This window comes from Heterodontus francisci, chromosome 7 (assembly GCF_036365525.1).
Source record: "Heterodontus francisci isolate sHetFra1 chromosome 7, sHetFra1.hap1, whole genome shotgun sequence".
In the NCBI taxonomy this organism is placed as follows: Eukaryota; Metazoa; Chordata; class Chondrichthyes; order Heterodontiformes; family Heterodontidae; genus Heterodontus; species Heterodontus francisci.
Genome location: NC_090377.1, coordinates 99,471,777 through 99,491,609, shown reverse-complemented (window position 1 = coordinate 99,491,609; position 19,833 = coordinate 99,471,777). Strand labels below are relative to the sequence as shown.

The following is a 19,833-nucleotide window of genomic DNA, read 5'->3' as shown; positions in this document are numbered from 1 at the left end:
CATCGTAGCTCAACATGAGAGGTTTTATATGCAAGGTCACACACTTAGGTTGGGTTCATCATAATGTGAAGGTGTGTATCGTCAGATCATCTCTCCCCCTGAAGGTGAGTGTATTTGCCCTCTCAGAACCTCACAATGATTCCTCTCATACCGCAATGTCAATTATTTGTATATTAAGATCCTCTCAAGAGAAATGCCTGCCTATTAGAGCCTCCCGGGACTCTCTTGCACTTAACTCCAAATGACATTCAGTTTCCTCTCCCTGACCATCATGTGACTGCTGCCCATCTTCCACATCTGGCAACTCCACCAGATGTCCGTGCACCAAATGCTGCACCTGCAACATCTCCATCCAAAACTCTGTCGTTGTCTGTTGACTCCTCGCCATGACCTTGATCATCCTTCAGGGCCCCTCCCCTATCCATCACCAGGTTGTGCAAGGCGCAGCAGACAACAATAATTCTGGAAACCCTTGATGGTGCGTACTGCAGGGCTCCACCTGAGCAGTTGAGACACCTAAATCTCATTTTTAGTAGGCTAATAGTTTGTTCAATGGTCACACTGGTGGCCACATGGCTCTCATTGTAACATTCCTCAGTGTGAACCCTTGGGATCCTCACCGGTGTCATTAGCCATGTCTTCAGAACATAACCTCTGTCTCCAAGTATCCAACCCTCAAGGCTGTCAGGAGGACGGAAAAGTACAGGCACCTGGGAGTTTCGGATAACTAATATATCGTGACAATTCCCAGGATAACCTGCACACGCCTGCATGATTCTCTTTCGATGATCACAGACGAGCTGAGTGTTCAGTGAGTGGAAGCCCTTGTGGTTAATGAATGCCCTGACTGACCTGCAGGTGCTCTAATGGCCACATGAGTACAATCTATACAATTGGGAACCCAGCTATTGTGCTGAAGCCTACTGCTCTCTCAGCCTCACTGGTGTTGTCCGTCTTGAATGTGATGAAATTGTGTGTATGTCGGAACAACTCATCAGTCACAACCTTTATGCAGTGATGCTCTGCTGCTTGGGAGACTCCGCACAAGTCTGCCGTTGAAGCCTGGAATGAGCCACACGCATAGAAATTAAGAGCTATTGTAACCTTCAGAGCGACCGGCATTGGATGACCACCGAGGCAGTTTGAGGCTACATCCACTGCCAGCATCTCACAAACAGATGTCACAGGCTCCCATGACAGGTGCAGTCTTCTTCTGCACTGGTGTTCTGACAGCTGCAGGTAGCTCAGACGCGGGTGGTATACCCCGATTGTTGGATAGGCACATCTCCTGACATGTTCGCACCCGGCCCACTTTGCCACCTTTTCTCCCTCCCACATAACAAGGATGCACTGGGCCAGCGTGTTGCGCGTTCCCCTGCCTGGTTGTCCTTCTGTCCCTCCTTGGGGCATAGTCTTCCTCATCTGATGATCTGCCTCCAGACTACACAATTCCCATTGTTGTACTGAAAACCAGATGCAATAGCCACGGGTATTGGCTTCCAGCTGTTAGGACAGGCACACACAACCCCCTTTTTACCCAATTACTCAGAGCAGCTGGGGCCTGAGCAGCAGTAAGTAGTTGAACCCTTCTGCACAAGCTGCAAATAACACCAATTTGTCGGACACATAAATACCATTAGAATAAATAAACAGCAAAAAACAGTACCTCCAACTCCCTCACTGATTCACTGCCTGCCACCCTTTCAAACTTGCCGGGTTCCAGAGACGCCCCACAACCCGATTTATGGCTGTAAAATCAGACGGCCCACATAAAATTACTGGTAATTGCTTTCTCAGTGACCTTAATGAGCTCTCAGTTGATTTTACTTGGGTGGCAAGTAGAGACTCGATCTCGACCGACTTCCTAGGTTCGTGAAATGGCGTCTGTGCGTCATGACGCCGGGGACCCGACCCGATGTCATCGCAGGCCATTTTACCTCCCAGATGCCTCCAACGGGACCCGATTCCCAAGGTAAAATTCCAGCCGGTGTTCCAGTGGTGGAGGGAGTGACTGTTTATGGTGGAGGATGGGGTGCCAACCAAGCGGGTTGCTTTGTCTTGGATGGTGTCGAGGTTCTTGAGTGTTGTTGGAGCTGCACTCACCCAGGCAAGTGGAGAGTGCCTTGTAAATGGTGGACAGGCTTTGGGGAGTCAGGAGGTGAGTCACTTGCTGCAGAATTTCCAGCCTCTGACCTGTTCTTGTAGCCACAATATTTATGTGGCTGGTCCAGTTCAGTTTCTGTTCAGCAGTGACCCCCAGGATGTTGATACGGGTGGATTTGATGATGGTAATGTCATTGAATGTCAAGGGGAGGTGGTTTGACTCTCTCTTGTTGGAGATAGTCATTGCCAGGCACTTGTGTGGGGTAACTATTACTTAATATTGGTCATAAAGCACTTTTGGGAACAGGTCGCTTGGTTGTCAGTTTGCTGAGGGAAAGGTATGTGAGGTGAGCTGGAAGGGTATCTAAGGTCACAGAGTCATAGAGTTATACAGCACGGAAACAGGCCCTTCGGCCCATCGTGTCTGTGCCAGCCATCAAGCACCTAACTATTCTAGTCCCAAGGTGACAGGAAGAACATAACATCAAACAAATAAGGCATAGGAACAGTACAAAACACAACAGGGCATAATTGATAATAGCCACATGTTCCCACAATTTCATTAGCAGATTGTTTATTATGGAAGAATAATGTTTTTCATTAAAAGAGTAATCTCACTTGAGACAGGAAAAAAATTGATTTCTTAGTTTCAGATAGGATCTTTTGTTCAATCATTTCCCCAGCCTAGGCTGCCCAGTGTGTGAGAACTAATAGACTTTACTTATATCATCAGAGTATGTCACACCTGAGCTTTTTGCCAAATACTAGTTGATACAGCAATATCTAGGATCCTTAACTGACACTGTAACCAGTAAAGGGAGGGGATGAGGAAGGTACTTGCATGCAAATTCACAGAAGTGGGAATGCAGCTGTTAAAATATTCCAGACGTTTTCTAAGTTATTCTGTGTACCTTTTGAAAACCACTTTCAATACATAACAATACATAATTAAACATTTCAGTGCTAAGTAAGTTATGTGTCAAAATTTAATATACTGAGCTCAATTATTATTCGATTTTGCAGTGTTATCTAGCAGCAGATCAAGACAATTTTCCTTTTTCAGGTAGTTCTGTCGTGACGGCATGCACTGAAGCATATGATTTAATTGACATGGAACACCATGACGGCATTCATCCTTGCCTTGGGAGTGTGGATCTTGTCCCCATTTACCCTCTTTCAGAGTCTGTTGGCCTGGAAGAAAGTGGCAAAGTGGCTCGTGGTAAGTTAACTGCAGTACTCACTTCTTTTCAGTCGCGCCTGAACACAATAAGTTGTATTTATATAGTGCCTTTAACATAATAAAATGTCCCATGGTGCTTCACAGGAACAATGTAAAGCAAAATTTGACACTGGGCCACAAAAGGAGATATTAGGGCAGATGACCGAAAGCATGGTCAAAGAGGTAGGTTTTAAGGAGTGTCTAAAAGGAGGAAGAGAGATAGAACGGCAGAGAGGTTTAGGGAGGCACCTCTAGAGCTTAGGGCGTAGGCAGCTAAAGGCACGGCCACCAATGGTGGCGCGATTAAAATTGGGGCTGCTCAAGAGGCCGGAATTAGATGAGCATAGATATCTCTGAGAGTTTTGGAGCTGGAGGAGATTGCAGAGGGAGGGTCAAGGCCATGGACGGATTTGAAAACAAAGATGAGAATTTTAAATATTGTATTGCTCAACTGGGAGCCAATGTTGGTCAGTGAGCACAGGGGTGATGGGTCAACGAGACTTGGTGTGAGTTAGGATACGAGCAGCAGAACTTTGGATGATCTCAGGTTTACAAAGGATACAGTGTGGGAGCCAGCCAGGTGTGCATTGGAATAGTCAAGTCTAGAGGTAATAATAGCATGGATTAGGGCTTCAGCAGCAGATGAGCTGAGGTTTGGGTGGAGTTAGGTGTTGATACGGAGATGGAAATAGACGGTCTTAGTGATGGCACAGATATGTGGACAGAAGCTCAACTTGGGGGCAAAAATGACACCAAGATTGCAAAAAATTTGGTTCAGCCTCAGACAGTTGCCAGGGAGAGTGATGGAGTCAGTGACTAGGGAACAAAATCTCACTTAGTCTCTTCGTGTCAGTCTTGACTCAGTGGTAACGTTCTTACCTCTGACTTAAGAGGTTGTTGGTTCAAGTTCCATTCCAGAGAATTGAGCACATAATCTAAGCTGGCATTTCAATGCCGCACTGTCTGAGGTGCCATCTTTCAGATGAGACACTAAACCAGGGCCTCATTGCTTTCTCGGTGAATGTAAAAGATTCTACTATTTCGAAAGAAAGCAGGGGAGTTCTCCCATGTGGCCTGGCCAATATTTATCCCTCAACCAACATCGAGAAGGCAATTATCTGGCCATTATTGTTGTTTATGGGAGCTTGCTGTGCAGAAATTGACTGTTGTATTTCTTAATTGCTGCAGTGACTACATTTCAGAAGTACTTCATTGGTTGTAAAGCACTTTGAGATGTTCTGAGGTCAAGAGTGGTGCAAAATAAATCATAGAATAGTACAGCACCAAAGGAAGCCATTCAGCTCCAGCTCCCCTGCTCTTTCCTCAAATGACCTCCTTCGGTGCTGTATCAATCTTACTGGGCTGGATTTTCAAAGTGGGGTCAGGAATACAACACCCTGATGAATCCCGGGTCTCGACCCCAGTTCTACAGCTGCCTCGCTGTCGTGACACAATCTTTGAACAAAGTGATTCCTGACAACACAGCGACCCGCTGACGTCATCAGAGTGCGCCAAAATGCGCACGCGAACAGCTACATCTTGCCAGGGCTAAGTGATGCATGCGCGGGATTACGTCATTGCGTATCCGCGCCTGGTCCATCTTCAAGCATGGAGGAGCGGCTAAATGGGAGACTTTGAGGCTGGAGCTCGATCCCCGTCCCTTGCTTCCGCCCCACTAGCCGCTCTCCCCCCTCAGCAACTCTCCAGGCCTCGACGCTTCCTCCTCTCAACTGCTCACTCCAGACCTCGCTGCTCCCCCCCCCCCCCACTCCCCTGGCCGATTGTTCCTCGCTTCGCGCCACCCCACTCCAGGCCGCACCACCGCACCACTTCCCTCCTCATGGGCAGTCGCTCCTACGTCACCCCTTGCTGCCTGCCATGCTTCTTCATGCGGCGCTGGAGGTGCGGGGGTGGAGTGGGGAGGTTGGCAGGGAGTGAGTGACCGGAGAGTGGGGTGGCATGAGTTGGGAACAACCGGCCAGGGATGTGAGGGGGTGCAGCAAGGTCTGGAGCGAGTGGCTGAGGGTGGGGGGAGAAAGCGAGTTGCCAAGGGAGAAGAGCAGCCAGTGGGGCGGGTGCTTGTAGCTGTGTTCAGCTGAAATCAGGCCCGGTAAGTCATATAAACAAATCACGATAACAAGTTGGCAGCATATTTTATACTCTGCCCAATTTTCTTTTCCATCGATTGGAGTGCCAATTCACTATCTTCCAATGGAAATTCGATCATAAAATTCCTTTGTACTTAATAGGATTATTGGAATATTAAATGGATCTGAGGATTACAGTTCTTATCCTATAACTACATAGTAGCATATTACTGGGCTTCCATCCAACTTAATGTAAGGTTAGTTTGCTAGAACGATTTAGCCATAAGCATTTCCTGTGATAAATTGAGCAGCGCCATCTTTAATCCTGGCAGCTGCCTGAACATCACAGACACTGACATTCCAGTTGAAGAGCCTGCATTTGCGTATGTGCAAGTACATCCACCTAGTGGATGCATTGTCAGCAAACACGGCCATCTTTGAATGCTGTTGCTATAATTGGGCAGGAGGTGAGTGCCTCCAGGAGGTGGGAGCTGCCTATTTGGCGCCTGTTAGGGACTGCCGCTACCTTTTCGAGGAGAGCGGGCAGCTCCTGAAAGGGGAAGGATGATAAAGACGACGGAAAGTGGTCATGGATGCCAAGTGCAAGTACAGAACTTGACCTGGCACTAGTTGGCCCCTCAAATTGCATTTCAACACACATAGAAACAAACTTTCTTTTACCGCGTGACGACCTCGACAGCTGTGCATTAACGTGCACTAGACTGGTTGGGATCACGAAAATCAGCTTAAAAAATTGCCTTCACAAATGTCCCTGCCCCTTAGCAAGTGCCTAAAGGAGCTTAATGGGCCATTAACTGGCAGTGTGCATGTTCCCCATTCCCTTCCCCCTGCCAGCACTTTGAAAATTCAAAACTGTCCCGGAGGCGCGGGATCCTGAGACTAAGTCCGAGACCGCAATTTTCAAATGGGTCCCAACCCTGCGGTGCTTTGAAAATCTGGTTCAAGCTCCTCACCCATATAGTCAAACTGAACTTTATTGCCAAGTTTGGTGTAGTCACATACTCTACGATAAGGGAGCACAGATTAAGTTCCGAAGAGAAAAGATAAACATGTTGTACATATTTAATTATCCTGAGCAAAGGGTGGTGCATGTATGGTATGCACTGCTGAAAGTGGCAGTCGAGACAGATTGCATTGGTAAATTAAAGGGAGCAGGATGGATATTTGGCAAGGGTGGTATTTTGGGGGTGTGAGAGAGTGAGTGTTGTATGCATTTTATAGACTTTGGGATTGGTCTGAAGGATAGTAATTTTTTTTTCCAAGTGTTATATATTCCTGTGCTCTGGTGGCTGAACATGGCAATGTATTGAGGATGACAGTTGTAGAAGAGGACAACATTTGGCTGGTATTTTTGACTCTTCCCTGGTTAGTATGAATGGATAACTGACAACTTGAAAGTGGTGAAACCACAATACCTGTTGCTTTCCCCTCTCTCCACATGCTAGGTTTTTTACCCTGACAGTTTGGCTGATGTGGAACTCACCAAGGAAAACGTTATTGGTAGATCTGCCTGGGAGAAATTACTGGACTTGACAGGCCAAGGGAGCTGATTAACTTTAATACAAAAGTAAAATACTGCAGATTCTGGAAATCTGAAATAAAAACAGAAATGCTGGAAATACTCAACAGGTGAGGCAGCATCTGCGGAGAGAGAAATAGAGTTAACGTTTCGGGTTGATGACCTTTCAAGATCATGGACCTGAAACATTAACTCTGTTTCTCCGTCCACAGATGCTGCAGTTCTATCTATTAAAGTTAATGACATCCTATGTGACTGTGACAAAGGTAAACAGTCCTTCCTTATCCTTCTTGACCTGTCTGCAGCCTTTGAGATGGTTGATCACACCATCGTCCTCCAACGCCTCTGATCCGTCATCAAGCTGGCCTTCACCTGATCCCATTCTTACTTAACCCGTCAAAGCCACAGAATCACTACAATGGCATCTCTTCTTGCTCCTGTCCCACTGTCTCTGGAGACCTCAAAGATCTGTCCTTGGCCCCCTCCTATTTCTCGTCAAAGTGCTGTCCCTTGGCAAAATCATCCAAAAACTCATCAGGTTCCACCTGACCACATTCAGCTCTATTGCTCTGTTGACTCCTCCAATGTCTCTGATTTGTCACACTGCTTGTCTGATACCCAGACTTGATGAGCAGAAATTTCCTCCGACTTAATATTGGGAAGACTGAAGTCATTGTCTTCAGTCCCCATTACCCGACTCCATCCACAGAATCACAGAATTGTTACAGTGTAGAAGGAGGCCATTCGGGCCATTGTGTCCAAACCAGCTCTCGGAAAGAGCAATTTACTCAGTTCCATTCTCCCACCTTCTCCCTGTAACCCTGCACTTTCTTCCTTTTCATATAACTGTCTAATTCCCTTTTGAATGCTTCAATTGAACCTGCTTCCACCACACTCTCAGGCAGTGCATTCCAGACCTTAACCACTCACTGCGTGAAAAAGTTTTTCTTCATGTCACTTTTGCTTCTCTTACCAAATACTTTAAATCTGTGCCCTCTTGTCCTCGATCCTTTCACGAGTGGGAACAGTTTTTCTCTATCCACTCTGTCCAGACCTCTCATGATTTTGAATACCTCTATCAAATCACCTCTCAGCCTTCTCTTTTCCAAGGAAAATAGTCCTAACTTCGCCAATCTATCTTCATAACTGAAATTCCTCATCCCTGGAACCATTCACATCTTTCCTGAAGTGCAGCGCCCAGAACTGGACGCAATACTCCAGCTGAGACCGAACTCGTGCCTTGTACAAGTTCAACATAATTTCCTTGCTCTTGTACTTTATGTCCCTATTAATAAAGCCCTGGATACTGTATGCTTCATTAACAGCTTTCTCTACCTGTTCTGCCACCTTTAATGACTTATGCACATATACACCAAGGTCCCTTGCACCCCCTTTAGAATTGTACCCTTTGTTTTATATTGTCTCTCCCTGGAAACTACCTGAGGCTGAACATGACAGTTTGCAAACTTCATGTTAATTTGATCCTGAGAAGAGCTTCCAGGCACGCATCCACTTAATCAGCAAGACCACCTACCTTCTCCTACCTCTGTAACATTGCCCAACTCTGCCCCTGCCTCAGCTCATCTACTGAAACCCTCATCCTCACCTTTGTTACCTCATGACTCGACTATTCCAATGCTCTCCTGCCCAGTCTTCCATCATCCTCCTACATAAATTTAAGCTCATCCAAATCTCTGCTGCTCACATCTAACTCACACCAAGTCTTGTTCACCCATCACCCATATGCTCACTGACGCACATTTGCTCCTTCTCCAGTAATGCCTCTATTTTAAAGTCCTCATTTAAAAAGCTCCTTAAAACCTACATCTTTGACCAAGCTTTTGGTTATCTATCCTAATACCTCAGTATGAGGCTCATTGCCAAATTTTGTATATAACACCTCTGTGAAACACCTTGGGACATTATACTACATTAAAGGCGCTGTATAAATGCAATCCATTGTTGTTGAGGTGTGGTTGTGCAGTAATATCATAATCAGAGGTCTATTACAGGTTAAATTTTAACAAAAGTTCTGATTGGGTGATGCTTTAATAATAGACACAAAAATAGAATTTTTTAATTAAAATGTATTAATTACCTTTTTACCCATGTTGGGAGATTAGATTCCAGTTGAAATATATTTAAAAAACTGAGAAGCTGCCAAGTTTAATATCTACGGGTAGACATTTTGCTTTAATTAAAAAGCCCAGATGAAGTGCCAAGGCCTGGTGCACAGGACAGTACAAATGTGAGACAATTAATTAAAAATTATTCCACCAGTTTGGTGTTGTAGCCAATCACTATCTAGATTTACACATGAATATCGCTATCCAGGTTTACACTTGAATAATGGCCACTTTGGTGAGGTACCTGAAGTGGACTTCTGCTTGCAGAACCATGCTCCAGCAAGGAGTGAAAGGGAGAAAATTAATGCAGAAAAAATATATGCATAGCATACATAGGGCTAAAAATTGGGCTGCTTTGTTTCTTGGGTGCAGAGATCGTGATTTGTGACCTGCCCGCACTGGTTAAGCTGCACACAAATTTTGTGCTGCAACCTCATTTACCTGATTGTAGGGTAGGGCCGAGTGTCTCCCACACTGCTGGCTGCCTCTGTGTTCAGCAGGGTGCTGAGCAGCATGTGCTAATAGCTTGTGGTGCAGCCAGCCTTCTGCTCTTGAAGGCAGTCTGTCTATCTTAGAGGGGAGCTGCACTGAATTACAGGAGGCTGCTGCTGAATACTATTGCTGCAATTCCAAACAAGGAAAATGGAACAACAGGACAGAGAGAAGGCTCCAGCGTCATGGATGTGGCGCAACAGGGTTTAGTGGTGAATGTGGACAGGAGGAGAGATGCCATGGTTCCATGGGGGGCCAGGAAACCCTCAAGGATGACGTTCAAAAGGAATTGAGAGCATGTGGCCAGAGAGGTCAGTTCCTGGAGTCTTGATCCGAGGACCTGACAGCAGTGTCACGAGAAGTCTGCTGACCACTTGCAGATGTCAAGGTCAGTGAATGCACTTTCAAATGACATTTCCAACCCACCACACCATCAGCCTCTCACACTGCTCAATGCAGCATTCCCCCAGCGCCAGCCATAGACTCACATCTAACACCCAGATACTCCACCTCACCCTCACACACCTACCAATGTCTCACATCCATCTCTTGCTGCCTCCACATACATCCAGCTATTCAGCTATGGCAGGAAGATAACCCAAACACAGTGCTACATAATCACTGATATTCTCTCTCTCTTGCAGGACAAGGCAGCACACAATAGAAGGGAGCAGAGCGGAGCTGACAGGGACAAGGACACTCTCATCTCCTGAGCCCGATGGAGGAGATGGTGCCCTGTCTCGTGGGGCCAGCTGTGGTAGAGCTCAGGGCATCTGGTGTTGCTGAGAACATTGAGGATGACGATATGTTTCTGCCTGATGCCCCTTCTCAACTTGCAGTTCCCCCTCATCCTGCTATCTGGCATGATGAGCAAGCTGCAGATGGTGCGCCATGGACCTCTTGCTCTTCACGCCATCCCAATTCCTAGAGTCCAGCCTTCTTCTTCTGATGTTCTGATTTTGGATTGCCACCTGCCTAGCCATATCAGCCCCAGGAGGAGGAGAGGGAGCAACAGCATATCACTGATAAAGAGGTCCTGTTACTTGATCTGGCAGTCTGAGTTACCAGCTCAGATACTGGCACTGCATGTACCTTGGTGGCAAGTGTAGTGTTGGGATCAGCACGTGGTGAGTCATTGGGTACGAGTGGGCTGCAGCCTGGCCAGGGGAAAAGGATAGTTCATTTTCCAGCTCACCGGAGGGTGAGGTCACAGGTGAACTCTGCTACTGAGGACGCAGAACAGGACTCAGTGGAGCAATATACAGGAGAGTGCTGGTGAGTTTGCACACTGAGATGCTGGGTGCATTGCTGGCATGCCTGGCAGCCTCCTGCCACTGTCAAGGAGCATGGAGGAGATCGGCTCCAACTTGGTAGAGGGCATCGCACAGCGCTTCCCCTCTCACAGCTTCTACTCCAATTCAGTGTCATGCTGCAGACTCAGACACTAGAACTACAGCCCCCATACCTGTTGTAGCTTTGGTGTGAACAGGTCAGCTAATCCTCTACCCTCCCTTTTCGGACACCCTGCCAAATCCAGGAACTCATTACAATACATTTAAAAACACTCCAGAGTACTTCCAGAGACTTTGCAACAGCAGCACATATTCCAAATTATCTTACATGCAAGTTGGGTGTCTGGCCCTTTAACTAACGCTACTGCTGGGCCCCACTGGTAGCTGAACACTTGATCTTTGGTGAGTGGCAAGTGAATTTGTTCTATGGACTTGTGTGGTCCAAATTTGGAAAATGGGCATTACATCAGCTGGTAGGGCTGTGTGACGTCATGATAACACCACTTTAGCTGCTTCCAGCATACATGGGGGAGCCTGTGCGAATGCCCTTCTCTTTATGCTGCACTTTGTGGGATGTGCTGGAAGTTGCTGGTGGTGCAGCACAGACTCCCAGCATGGCATTCGGCTTCTGTACCACCGTCTCCAGCAGCGCTACCCATCCAATTGTTGTGTCCATACTTATCAGTCAGCCTAGTCAAAAATAGCAGGTTCAGGTTGGTGGATGGGGTGGGGCGGGGGGGGGGTGGCAGGTGTGGTTAGGTGTCAGGGGCAGTGGGAACTGGCAGACTCATTTGTGTTCTGCTGGAGCAAACTCCTGCATTGTCAAGGAATCAGTTTGTGAATGTTTCAAAGTTTTCATTATCATTTACCAAGTTTAGTTTCAAATACAACAGTTTTTATAATATAATCTTGTTCCCTTAATTTTCTTCAACAGCTGATTCACTGATTCTATTTTATAGAGTCATAGAGTTATACAGTACAGAAACAGGCCCTTCGGCCCATCATGTCTGTGTCGGCCATTAAGCACTTATCTATTCTAATCCCATTTTCCGGCACTTGGCCCGTAGCCCTGTATGCTATGGCATTTCAAGTGCTGATCTAAATACTTCTTAAATGTTGTGAGGGTTCCTGCCTCTACCACCCCTTCAGGCAGTGTGTTCCAGATTCCAACCACCCTCTGGGTGAAAAAATCTTTCCTCAAATCCCCTCTAAAGCTCCTACCCCTTACCTTAAATCTATGCCCCCTGGTTATTGACACCTCCGCTCTACCCTATCTATGCTCTTCATAATTTTGTATACCTCAATCAGGCCCCTCCTCAGCCTTGTCTGCTCTAAGGAAAACAACCCTAGCCTATCCAGTCTCTCTTCATTGCTGAAATGCTCCAGCCCAGGCAACATCCTGGTGAATCTCCTCTGCACCCTCTCCAGTGCAATCATATCCTTCCTATAGTGTGGCGGCCAGAACTGTACACAGTACTCCAGCTTTGAATCAGTGCAGGAATTGTTTCTTTTAACTAAGCAAGTTAGTGTAAGGGGCAGTGAACAAGTTTGGCCCTGTAAGCCGAGGATGTTTTATCCCCTTTTATCTCCTTTTTATAGACATTGCAGAAAAGTTATCCCATGATGTGCCAGATTGCAGTATGTTTTATTTTGGATATGCTGACCAACCTCTCAAACGAAATCTGGTCCAGCGCAGAAAAGAGTTGAACTGGTATCAGAGGAGCAGTTTGAATGTGAATGAAGTAAAGCCAGATGTAGGAGCTATGATTTCTCCGAGATATGGTTTAACAGGTTGGTGTTCTGTAACAGATCCTAAAATTGTATGGTGGAAATGAATGAGTGATCGTGAGGTTTACAGTCAGAAAATCTAGGCTGTCAAATGCACCATCACTGTGTTCATTTCTACCAATTCACCTTGGTGTTACTTCTATACCTACTTAGTTACAGTCAACTAATCTCTATCCGCTTATCTTAATCAAACTCCATTATTTTGTCACCACTGTTTCCACATATTCGCTTTAAGTCTTCACAGGCCATATAACATTGCAATTTTTAACTATTGATCTCGAAATTGGGCCCATAGGTTTATACAGATTAAATAAATCGGAATTCCATTTTTATCACATGAAATTAAGGGATTTTGCCCATTATTTTGGAGCTAATATTCTGTGATTAATCCATTTTCCAATGTAAGCCAGAAGATCAGTAGTGTTGAATATTACGTATTTCATCTGGCAGCCCAATCAAAGCCAGCTCATCCATGGAAAGATAAGACTGAATATCTGACAATGTTGGATTTGACCTCAGTAACCTCTGAATAGGAGTTCAATATGCCAAAGAAGAAATTGTTTTATAATCTGTATAATTGGCATTCGGTACAAAAAGAATACATTGTATATTTTGATGAATAAAATCATACACAGCATTCAACCTTTTGAAAAATACCATGGGGCAATTTGTGGAGAGCATGAAGTTTTCACTGTTTTGCATAAGTTAAGATCCTTCTGTTGTAGCACTTCTGACACTTGCTTTGGAAGCTTGTGGGTTCAAAGGCACATGAATATAAGGTGGGTTTGTAGTTTTATATCCAGCTTCTGACAGCATCTAATCATGGAAAAGTTATCTAATCATGGAAAAGTTGAGGCTCTGTTTGTCTTACTGCATAGTGGACAGTTGCCAGTTAATCAAAAAGTCCTTTAAAAAAGCGCCACCGGAATCCAGTGTAATAAACAAGGAATTTGACTTATCTGGTTACAGTAAACCAACATCTTTGGCCATGGTGCTGGAACACCTCATTTCGAAGGATGAAAAGAAGAATTTAAGATATCAGCACACTTTGCCCATATTGTCCCTCAAGGCTTGCCTTCCTTATTTGAAACAAACTAAAAAAGCCCTAATTTGGAGCATTGAATTAGACTGTTTGCAAGCTTACTGTCATATTTGACCCTGAGATCAGCTTTCGACACCTTATCCACTCCATCGCCAAGACCTCCTACTTCCATCACTGTAACGTTGCCCATTTTCCTCATGAGGGCACTGTGGAGATAGCCTGTAATGTGGAGAGCTTTAAAGATGAGCCTTCATCATCCCTGCCTCAGCACATCTGCTACTGAAACCCTCATCCACACCTTTGTTACCTCCAGACTTGACTATTCCAGTGCTCTCCTGGCTGACCTCCATAAACTTGAGGTCATCCAAAACCCTGCTACCCATGTCCTGTTCACCCATCACCCCTGTGCTCGCTGACCTACATTGGCTGACAGTCTGACAAGACCTCAATTTTAAAATTCTCATACTTGTTTTCAAATCCCTCCATGGCCTCCCTCCTCCCTATCTCTGTAATCTCCTCCAGCCCAGCAACCCTGTGAGACTTCTATACTCCTCCAATTCTGGCCTCAAACATCCTCAGTTTTAATTGCTCCACCATTGGCAGCCATGTCCTCAACTGTCTGGCCTCTAAACTTTGGAATTCCCTCCCTAAACGTCTCCACCTCTCCACCTCTTCTTCAAGATTCTCCTTAAAACCTAACTCTTTAACCAACCTTTTGTCCATATATATACTTATGTGGTTCAGTGTCAAGATTTGATAATGCTCATGTAAAGCACCTTGTGATGTTTTACTACGCTAAAGGTGCTATATAAATGCAAGTTGTTGTTGGGAAACCAGGTTTTGAAAACAGATTTTACGTTCATTTTCACTTTTAGTTACTGCATAACAACGATTTCACTACATTTTGACTACTTAGCTTACATTTATCTAGGCTATCTGTGATGCCACCCTGTATAGCACCTCTATTGTTTTGACTTTAAAGAAAACATAAGCTTGCCATACCAAGTGACCTGGGGAAAGATAAAAGTAGAAATAATTTTGAAATCAAACTGATTACAGTTTCTGTAAAGTGCCATCCAATTAGAATGTAATTTTCTTTCATTTTTTTAGGAATTGGTGCCAGCCCATATGTTATGAACTGCAATGTGACTATAGATACGCAGGATCTGAACATTGGTCAGCAGATTGCCAGTGCTATCCGAGGAGCGAACATTGGCGGTCTTCGAGGCATTCAGGCAATGGCTTTTCCTCATGAGGGCACTGTGGAGATAGCCTGTAATGTGGAGAGCTTTAAAGATGAGCCTTCATCATCTCTGACAGAAGAAAGCAAGAAATATATTTCTTATTACATTCAGGGGGAAGAATACTGGTACTTTTCTCCAAGATCCATAGAGAGGCAGATTAAAAAATTGGCTGCCAGCCAAGGAGTTACAACAGTTGGTACTGCATTAGTTGGCTTCACGCCTGAACGCTGCAAAAGCTTGGCAGAACAGGCTATACTGGAAGGGTGTGGAGAGTTCTGGATGAAGCGCAAGACTATTAATATGTAAGAAAGGCATATAGGTGTGTGATTAATGCTATTAAGCAATCATGTTTAAAATAACCATTAGACCTACCATGTAGAGAAACCTTTATACACTGCGATGAATATTTTGAGCTTTATATATTGTATTCCAAGAAAAGCTGCCCTGATATTGATGAGTGGGGTGAATTCTTATATGAGTTTGACAGTAAATTATGCACATCATAGCAATTATTGAAAAAGGAACAAGTTCCTTTGAGATGGTAGGCAGGCAATTGATTTCCAAGATTCTGCCACTGTTGGCATAGCCCCTAAGAACACATGGAAGTGGTCTAGGATGACTGATTTATTCATTGATTTTTTTTTTGTCGGGACATAATTCCTCTGCTCTTTAACTGAAGCCATTGTCTCATGGTTAGTTACAGTTCTGCAGGTGTTGAAGACACCTTGATCTATCAAGCAAATGACAGTTCTGCATTTGTGAGCCCAGACAGAGAGTGCTGGCAGATGATTTAACTATTTGAGATTTTACAGCTGAGACCTGTCCTGCCCATGGGTATCCTTTTGAGCAGGAGGTACTAGATAGTCATAGGAGTGGGGGCTCTGGCTGATATTTGCCCAAGAATAGGCACCGACATGTTGCACCATGGACAATTGACAAAATTATTGATTGAGCTACGGACATGTGGACAATTAGTCTGTAAATAAAATGCACAGCCTATTTAATGCCATCAAAACACAGTCCTGTTTAAAACGCATTTCTGCATGTAAATAAAGTAGCTAAGCATACAAACATCAATGGAGAGCAGCACAATTGTATTAGCTAGCCAGCAAGCAAAATAGTATGCAATGCCAATGTGAATTACTTTTGTTGACAGAATAGAGCTAGCTACACCATATCACAGGGTGGTAGATGGGCCTGATCAGATGACCTTTGTGGATTCACACTGTGTCCGGAATGCAAATTCATCCAATAAACCATAAAACTCAAGAAGAGGATTGTTATTGTGGTTATTGAGGTGAAGCAGTAGAAAAATCAGCAATAGGAAGACAGATTATTTCTCAAACTGTTGTCACAAGACAATTTAACCCGCGGTCAATGTTTATGCAACTTCTCCACTCTTGTAATATGTGTCTAAAGACAGGGCAGCCAACAAAAGGGCAGTGATCTCCAAATCAGGAGAATTTTATAGGATGGAGCAGATAGTACTTCAGAAGAGTCATGTAAAACAGAAAAACAGAGTGGGACAGGAAGGGACAGAGTGATTAACAGTAGGTAGCCAAGACTAGTTTATTCATCTTGACAGGCTGTTAAATTAGGTCCTGGATTCTAAAATACAGAAACAACAGAATCTCTCATGGACAAAATGTCATTTGCTCACTAAAGCTAGTGACAAAATTAGATAAACACAATTACAAATAAAGAGCGCCCTTCAGTTCCTTCAATAAAGCCATTCTCTTAAATTCGCTTATATCTATATCTCAGTCTATCATTGTTGATTCCGATTCAGCTCTGACCAAGATAATTAGTAACAATAAGCTTTTCTGCAAAACGTTGAGCAGTTGTTACTGCATGCATTATTCAGTTACAAAATGTTTAGTCACTATCTGTAAGATTGTACTCCAGACTAACCAATTTATGTCCAAGCCAAATCTCTTACCTGTTAACAAAGGCACACTTTTAATGTAATGTAATTATATGATACAGACAACTTTCAAATTACATTGGCCACTCAGCTTATCTGCCCTCAAACTGGATAGTAAATGATGCACACTGCAGTTAGTGATCTTTGACATACTTGTAAAACTTGTCCTTTAATCCAATTTGTAGCAAAAAAAACAGTTAATAACTGTTTTTAACATGGTCACTGAAACATAATAAATTTTTACAATATCTTCCCCGGCAGTTTTTAAAACTGCAAATGCAGCATGGATTTTGTTAAGGAATCAGAGACAGTTCATTATAGATTAAGGTTTATTAAAGCTATCTATTACACTATATTTACTAACTATTGTATATGGGTCAGGAGCATCTTGTTTTCGCCAATATCATTCAGCCCCAATACACCGTGCACTTGTATTCATGAGGAACATACAATGCTGACTTCTGGAGATTCCTTGGATTTTCTTGCCTGCTTTTCCCTTAATACAAGTTCTGGAGCAATGTGATTCCAATGGATTGCAGCGGAATTGTGACATTTATATAGAAACAAAAGTCCAGTAACTTTCAACATGTCACTGAGCTTGTGTCCCAAGTGAAAGTAATGCATGCCAGAGCGTAGAAATCAAGACATTCCCTAAGTGACTTTTGCCATTTTAAAATGACTTTACATAACACAAGCCTTTAAATCTGTTTTTAAAAAAATAACCTAGATGCTATGTTATTTTAAAACGCAAGGTTAAAGGTTTGGAGCAATCATTTTGCATGGGGGGCCACATTACAATTTTTGTTTTACATTGCGGGCCAGTGAGACAATTTTGGTATGATAAAGGCATTAAAAATGTATCTTACTATTAATCAAAACAACAACAAATGTGCATTTTTGTGAAGAAGCTTTAAATAAGAAGACTAATTTATTGGCTTACTTTGACATCACTATGTTCGACACTGATTTAGTGAACTACCTGGCATTTTTTTGTTTGCACATGTAGTCAATGTCTGCCCGCACACTTGTGTAGCGATGCAAAGTATTCTGGATAGATGTCCATCTGTCAGGAGTGATCTTGATTGTTCTCTCCCTCCTCTCTCTCTTTGTCGCTCTCTTTTTCTCTCTTCCTCCCTACTGTGTTCCCCCTCCTTCGCTGTGCCCCCCCCTCTGTGTTGTCCCACCCTTCTCTGTGTTGTCTCCCCCCGTGTTGTCCCACCCTCCGTGTTGCTCCTTTCCCTCTCTGTGTTGCTTCCCTCCATGTTGTTCCCCCCCATGTCGTTCCCCCCTCTCTGTGTCACATCCCCCATGTCATCCCCCCTTCTGTGTCTTCCTCACACTCTCTGTCATCCCCTCTCTATCCCCTCATCTCTCTCTCTACCCCCCCCCCACCTCTCTCTCATTCTGTCTCCCCCCCACCTGTCTCTCTGACTGCTCCTCCTCTCTGTCCCACCGCTCTCTCTCTCTCCCCTTTCTGTCCTCCCTCTCTCCCATTTCCTCTCTCTCTCCCCCCCATTCTCTGTCCCCCTTCACACTCTCTCCCCCCTTCACACTCTCTCCCCCACACTCTCTATGTACCTCACTTACTCTCTCTCCCCCGCTCACTGTACTCCCCCACTCTCTCTCCCTCCCACTCTCTCCCTCTGTACCCCCCACTCTCTCTTTCTAGCCCACTCTCTGTACTCCCCCACTCTCTCCCTCCCACTCTCCCCTCTGTACCCCAACCCCCACTCTCTCTCTCTCTCCCACACACTCTCTTTCTCTGTACCCCCCACTCTCTCTCTCTACCCCCCGCCCCCCCCCCCCCCCCCCCCTGCCGTTCTCGCTTTCTCTATGATCATTGCCGAGAGTGGGAACAGCGCTTTTGGACTTTGGACAGCTTCATGGTTTTCCGGCAGACTTTAGAAAAAATCGGAACCCGCCAAAAAACAACTAATCTGTCCAAAGATTGGAAGGGCTGTTCTGCTTCAGCACCCGTCAGCTGTGAAACTGACACTTGCAATTTTTTTAAAAGCCGGTCTGAAGAAGCCAATGGGAAATTTCTGTGAAATTGCCAGTTACTGACCCCAAAATTATTTACCACGGACACTGGTGTCCCTGTACGGACATGTTGCTGACCCCTGTATTTACCCCTCCTTTTTCCAGGAGTCTTAAGGTCAATTGTAGCTATTGGACTGCTGCCCAGGCTGAAATCAGCTGACTCAGTACAGACAGGGTTTGAACCTGGGATCATATTGGTCACACTGTGGAAGACCTTTGCTCATGAGGAGAATTTCTTTGCCTCCTTTTCAGGATGTGCCTATAACGACGCAGCAAGCATTAGGAACTCTGCTGAGAGACATACTCCTGTTCCTTTGCTCCTGTGTGGGCATAAACGAATGCTATATTACTCTGTGTGTTTTGAGTTGCTATGACAACCTCAGAATTTTAAAATAGATGACATGTCCTTCTGTAATCCACTGTTAAAATTTAAAGAACGCAAACTGAGCTTTTCTTAGAAAGAGGAGGAACACAGTTATTCATCCAAATAGTTCACCTCGGATATTGGCACAAGAAAAGTCACGTGGAAGAGATCCATTTATTGTTACCAGGCCCTAGGGGCAAGTATGTCTGCTACATATTGTTTAATTGTACTACAAAGAATGTCATCAGAGGTTGTTGCAGCAGGAAGTGGCCGAACTGTTGTTTAAAAAGCAAGTATAGCAGCTCTTTGTTAAGTTATTTTGTGTTTCTGTATACCTGCCACAATCTCTGTTGTGGATCAGGAATTACCTGAGCCATTTTTCTATTTCCTTTCACTTGCTTCAGGGGCAGGTAATATTCAGAAATAAATATTTCTGAACTGCCAGTCCAAGGTTAGCATTCCCATTAATACTATGAGTAAGAACCCATCTTATTATTCATGGGACTCTGGGCCACTGCATTAAATACTGACACTGTTAGTCGTAGCTTATACATAGTATTGTATAAACTACT

The 19,833-nt window shown here is 44.5% G+C and overlaps 1 protein-coding gene across 3 annotated transcripts in view; it reads left to right on the top strand.

Annotated features, from left to right (window-relative positions):
* The window catches only part of ftcdnl1 (formiminotransferase cyclodeaminase N-terminal like 1), a 57,216-nt gene extending 41,011 nt beyond the window's left edge, over positions 1-16,205 (top strand). For all 3 annotated transcript variants that reach the window (XM_068035719.1, XM_068035718.1, XM_068035720.1), the window contains exons 4-6: positions 3,167-3,322; positions 12,459-12,650; positions 14,800-16,205. In XM_068035719.1, the coding sequence (XP_067891820.1) occupies positions 3,167-3,322; positions 12,459-12,650; positions 14,800-15,239 (788 nt within the window). In that variant the 3' untranslated portion in view covers positions 15,240-16,205. The remainder of the gene's footprint in view (positions 1-3,166; positions 3,323-12,458; positions 12,651-14,799) is intronic.
* The last annotated feature ends 3,628 nt before the right edge of the window (positions 16,206-19,833 follow it).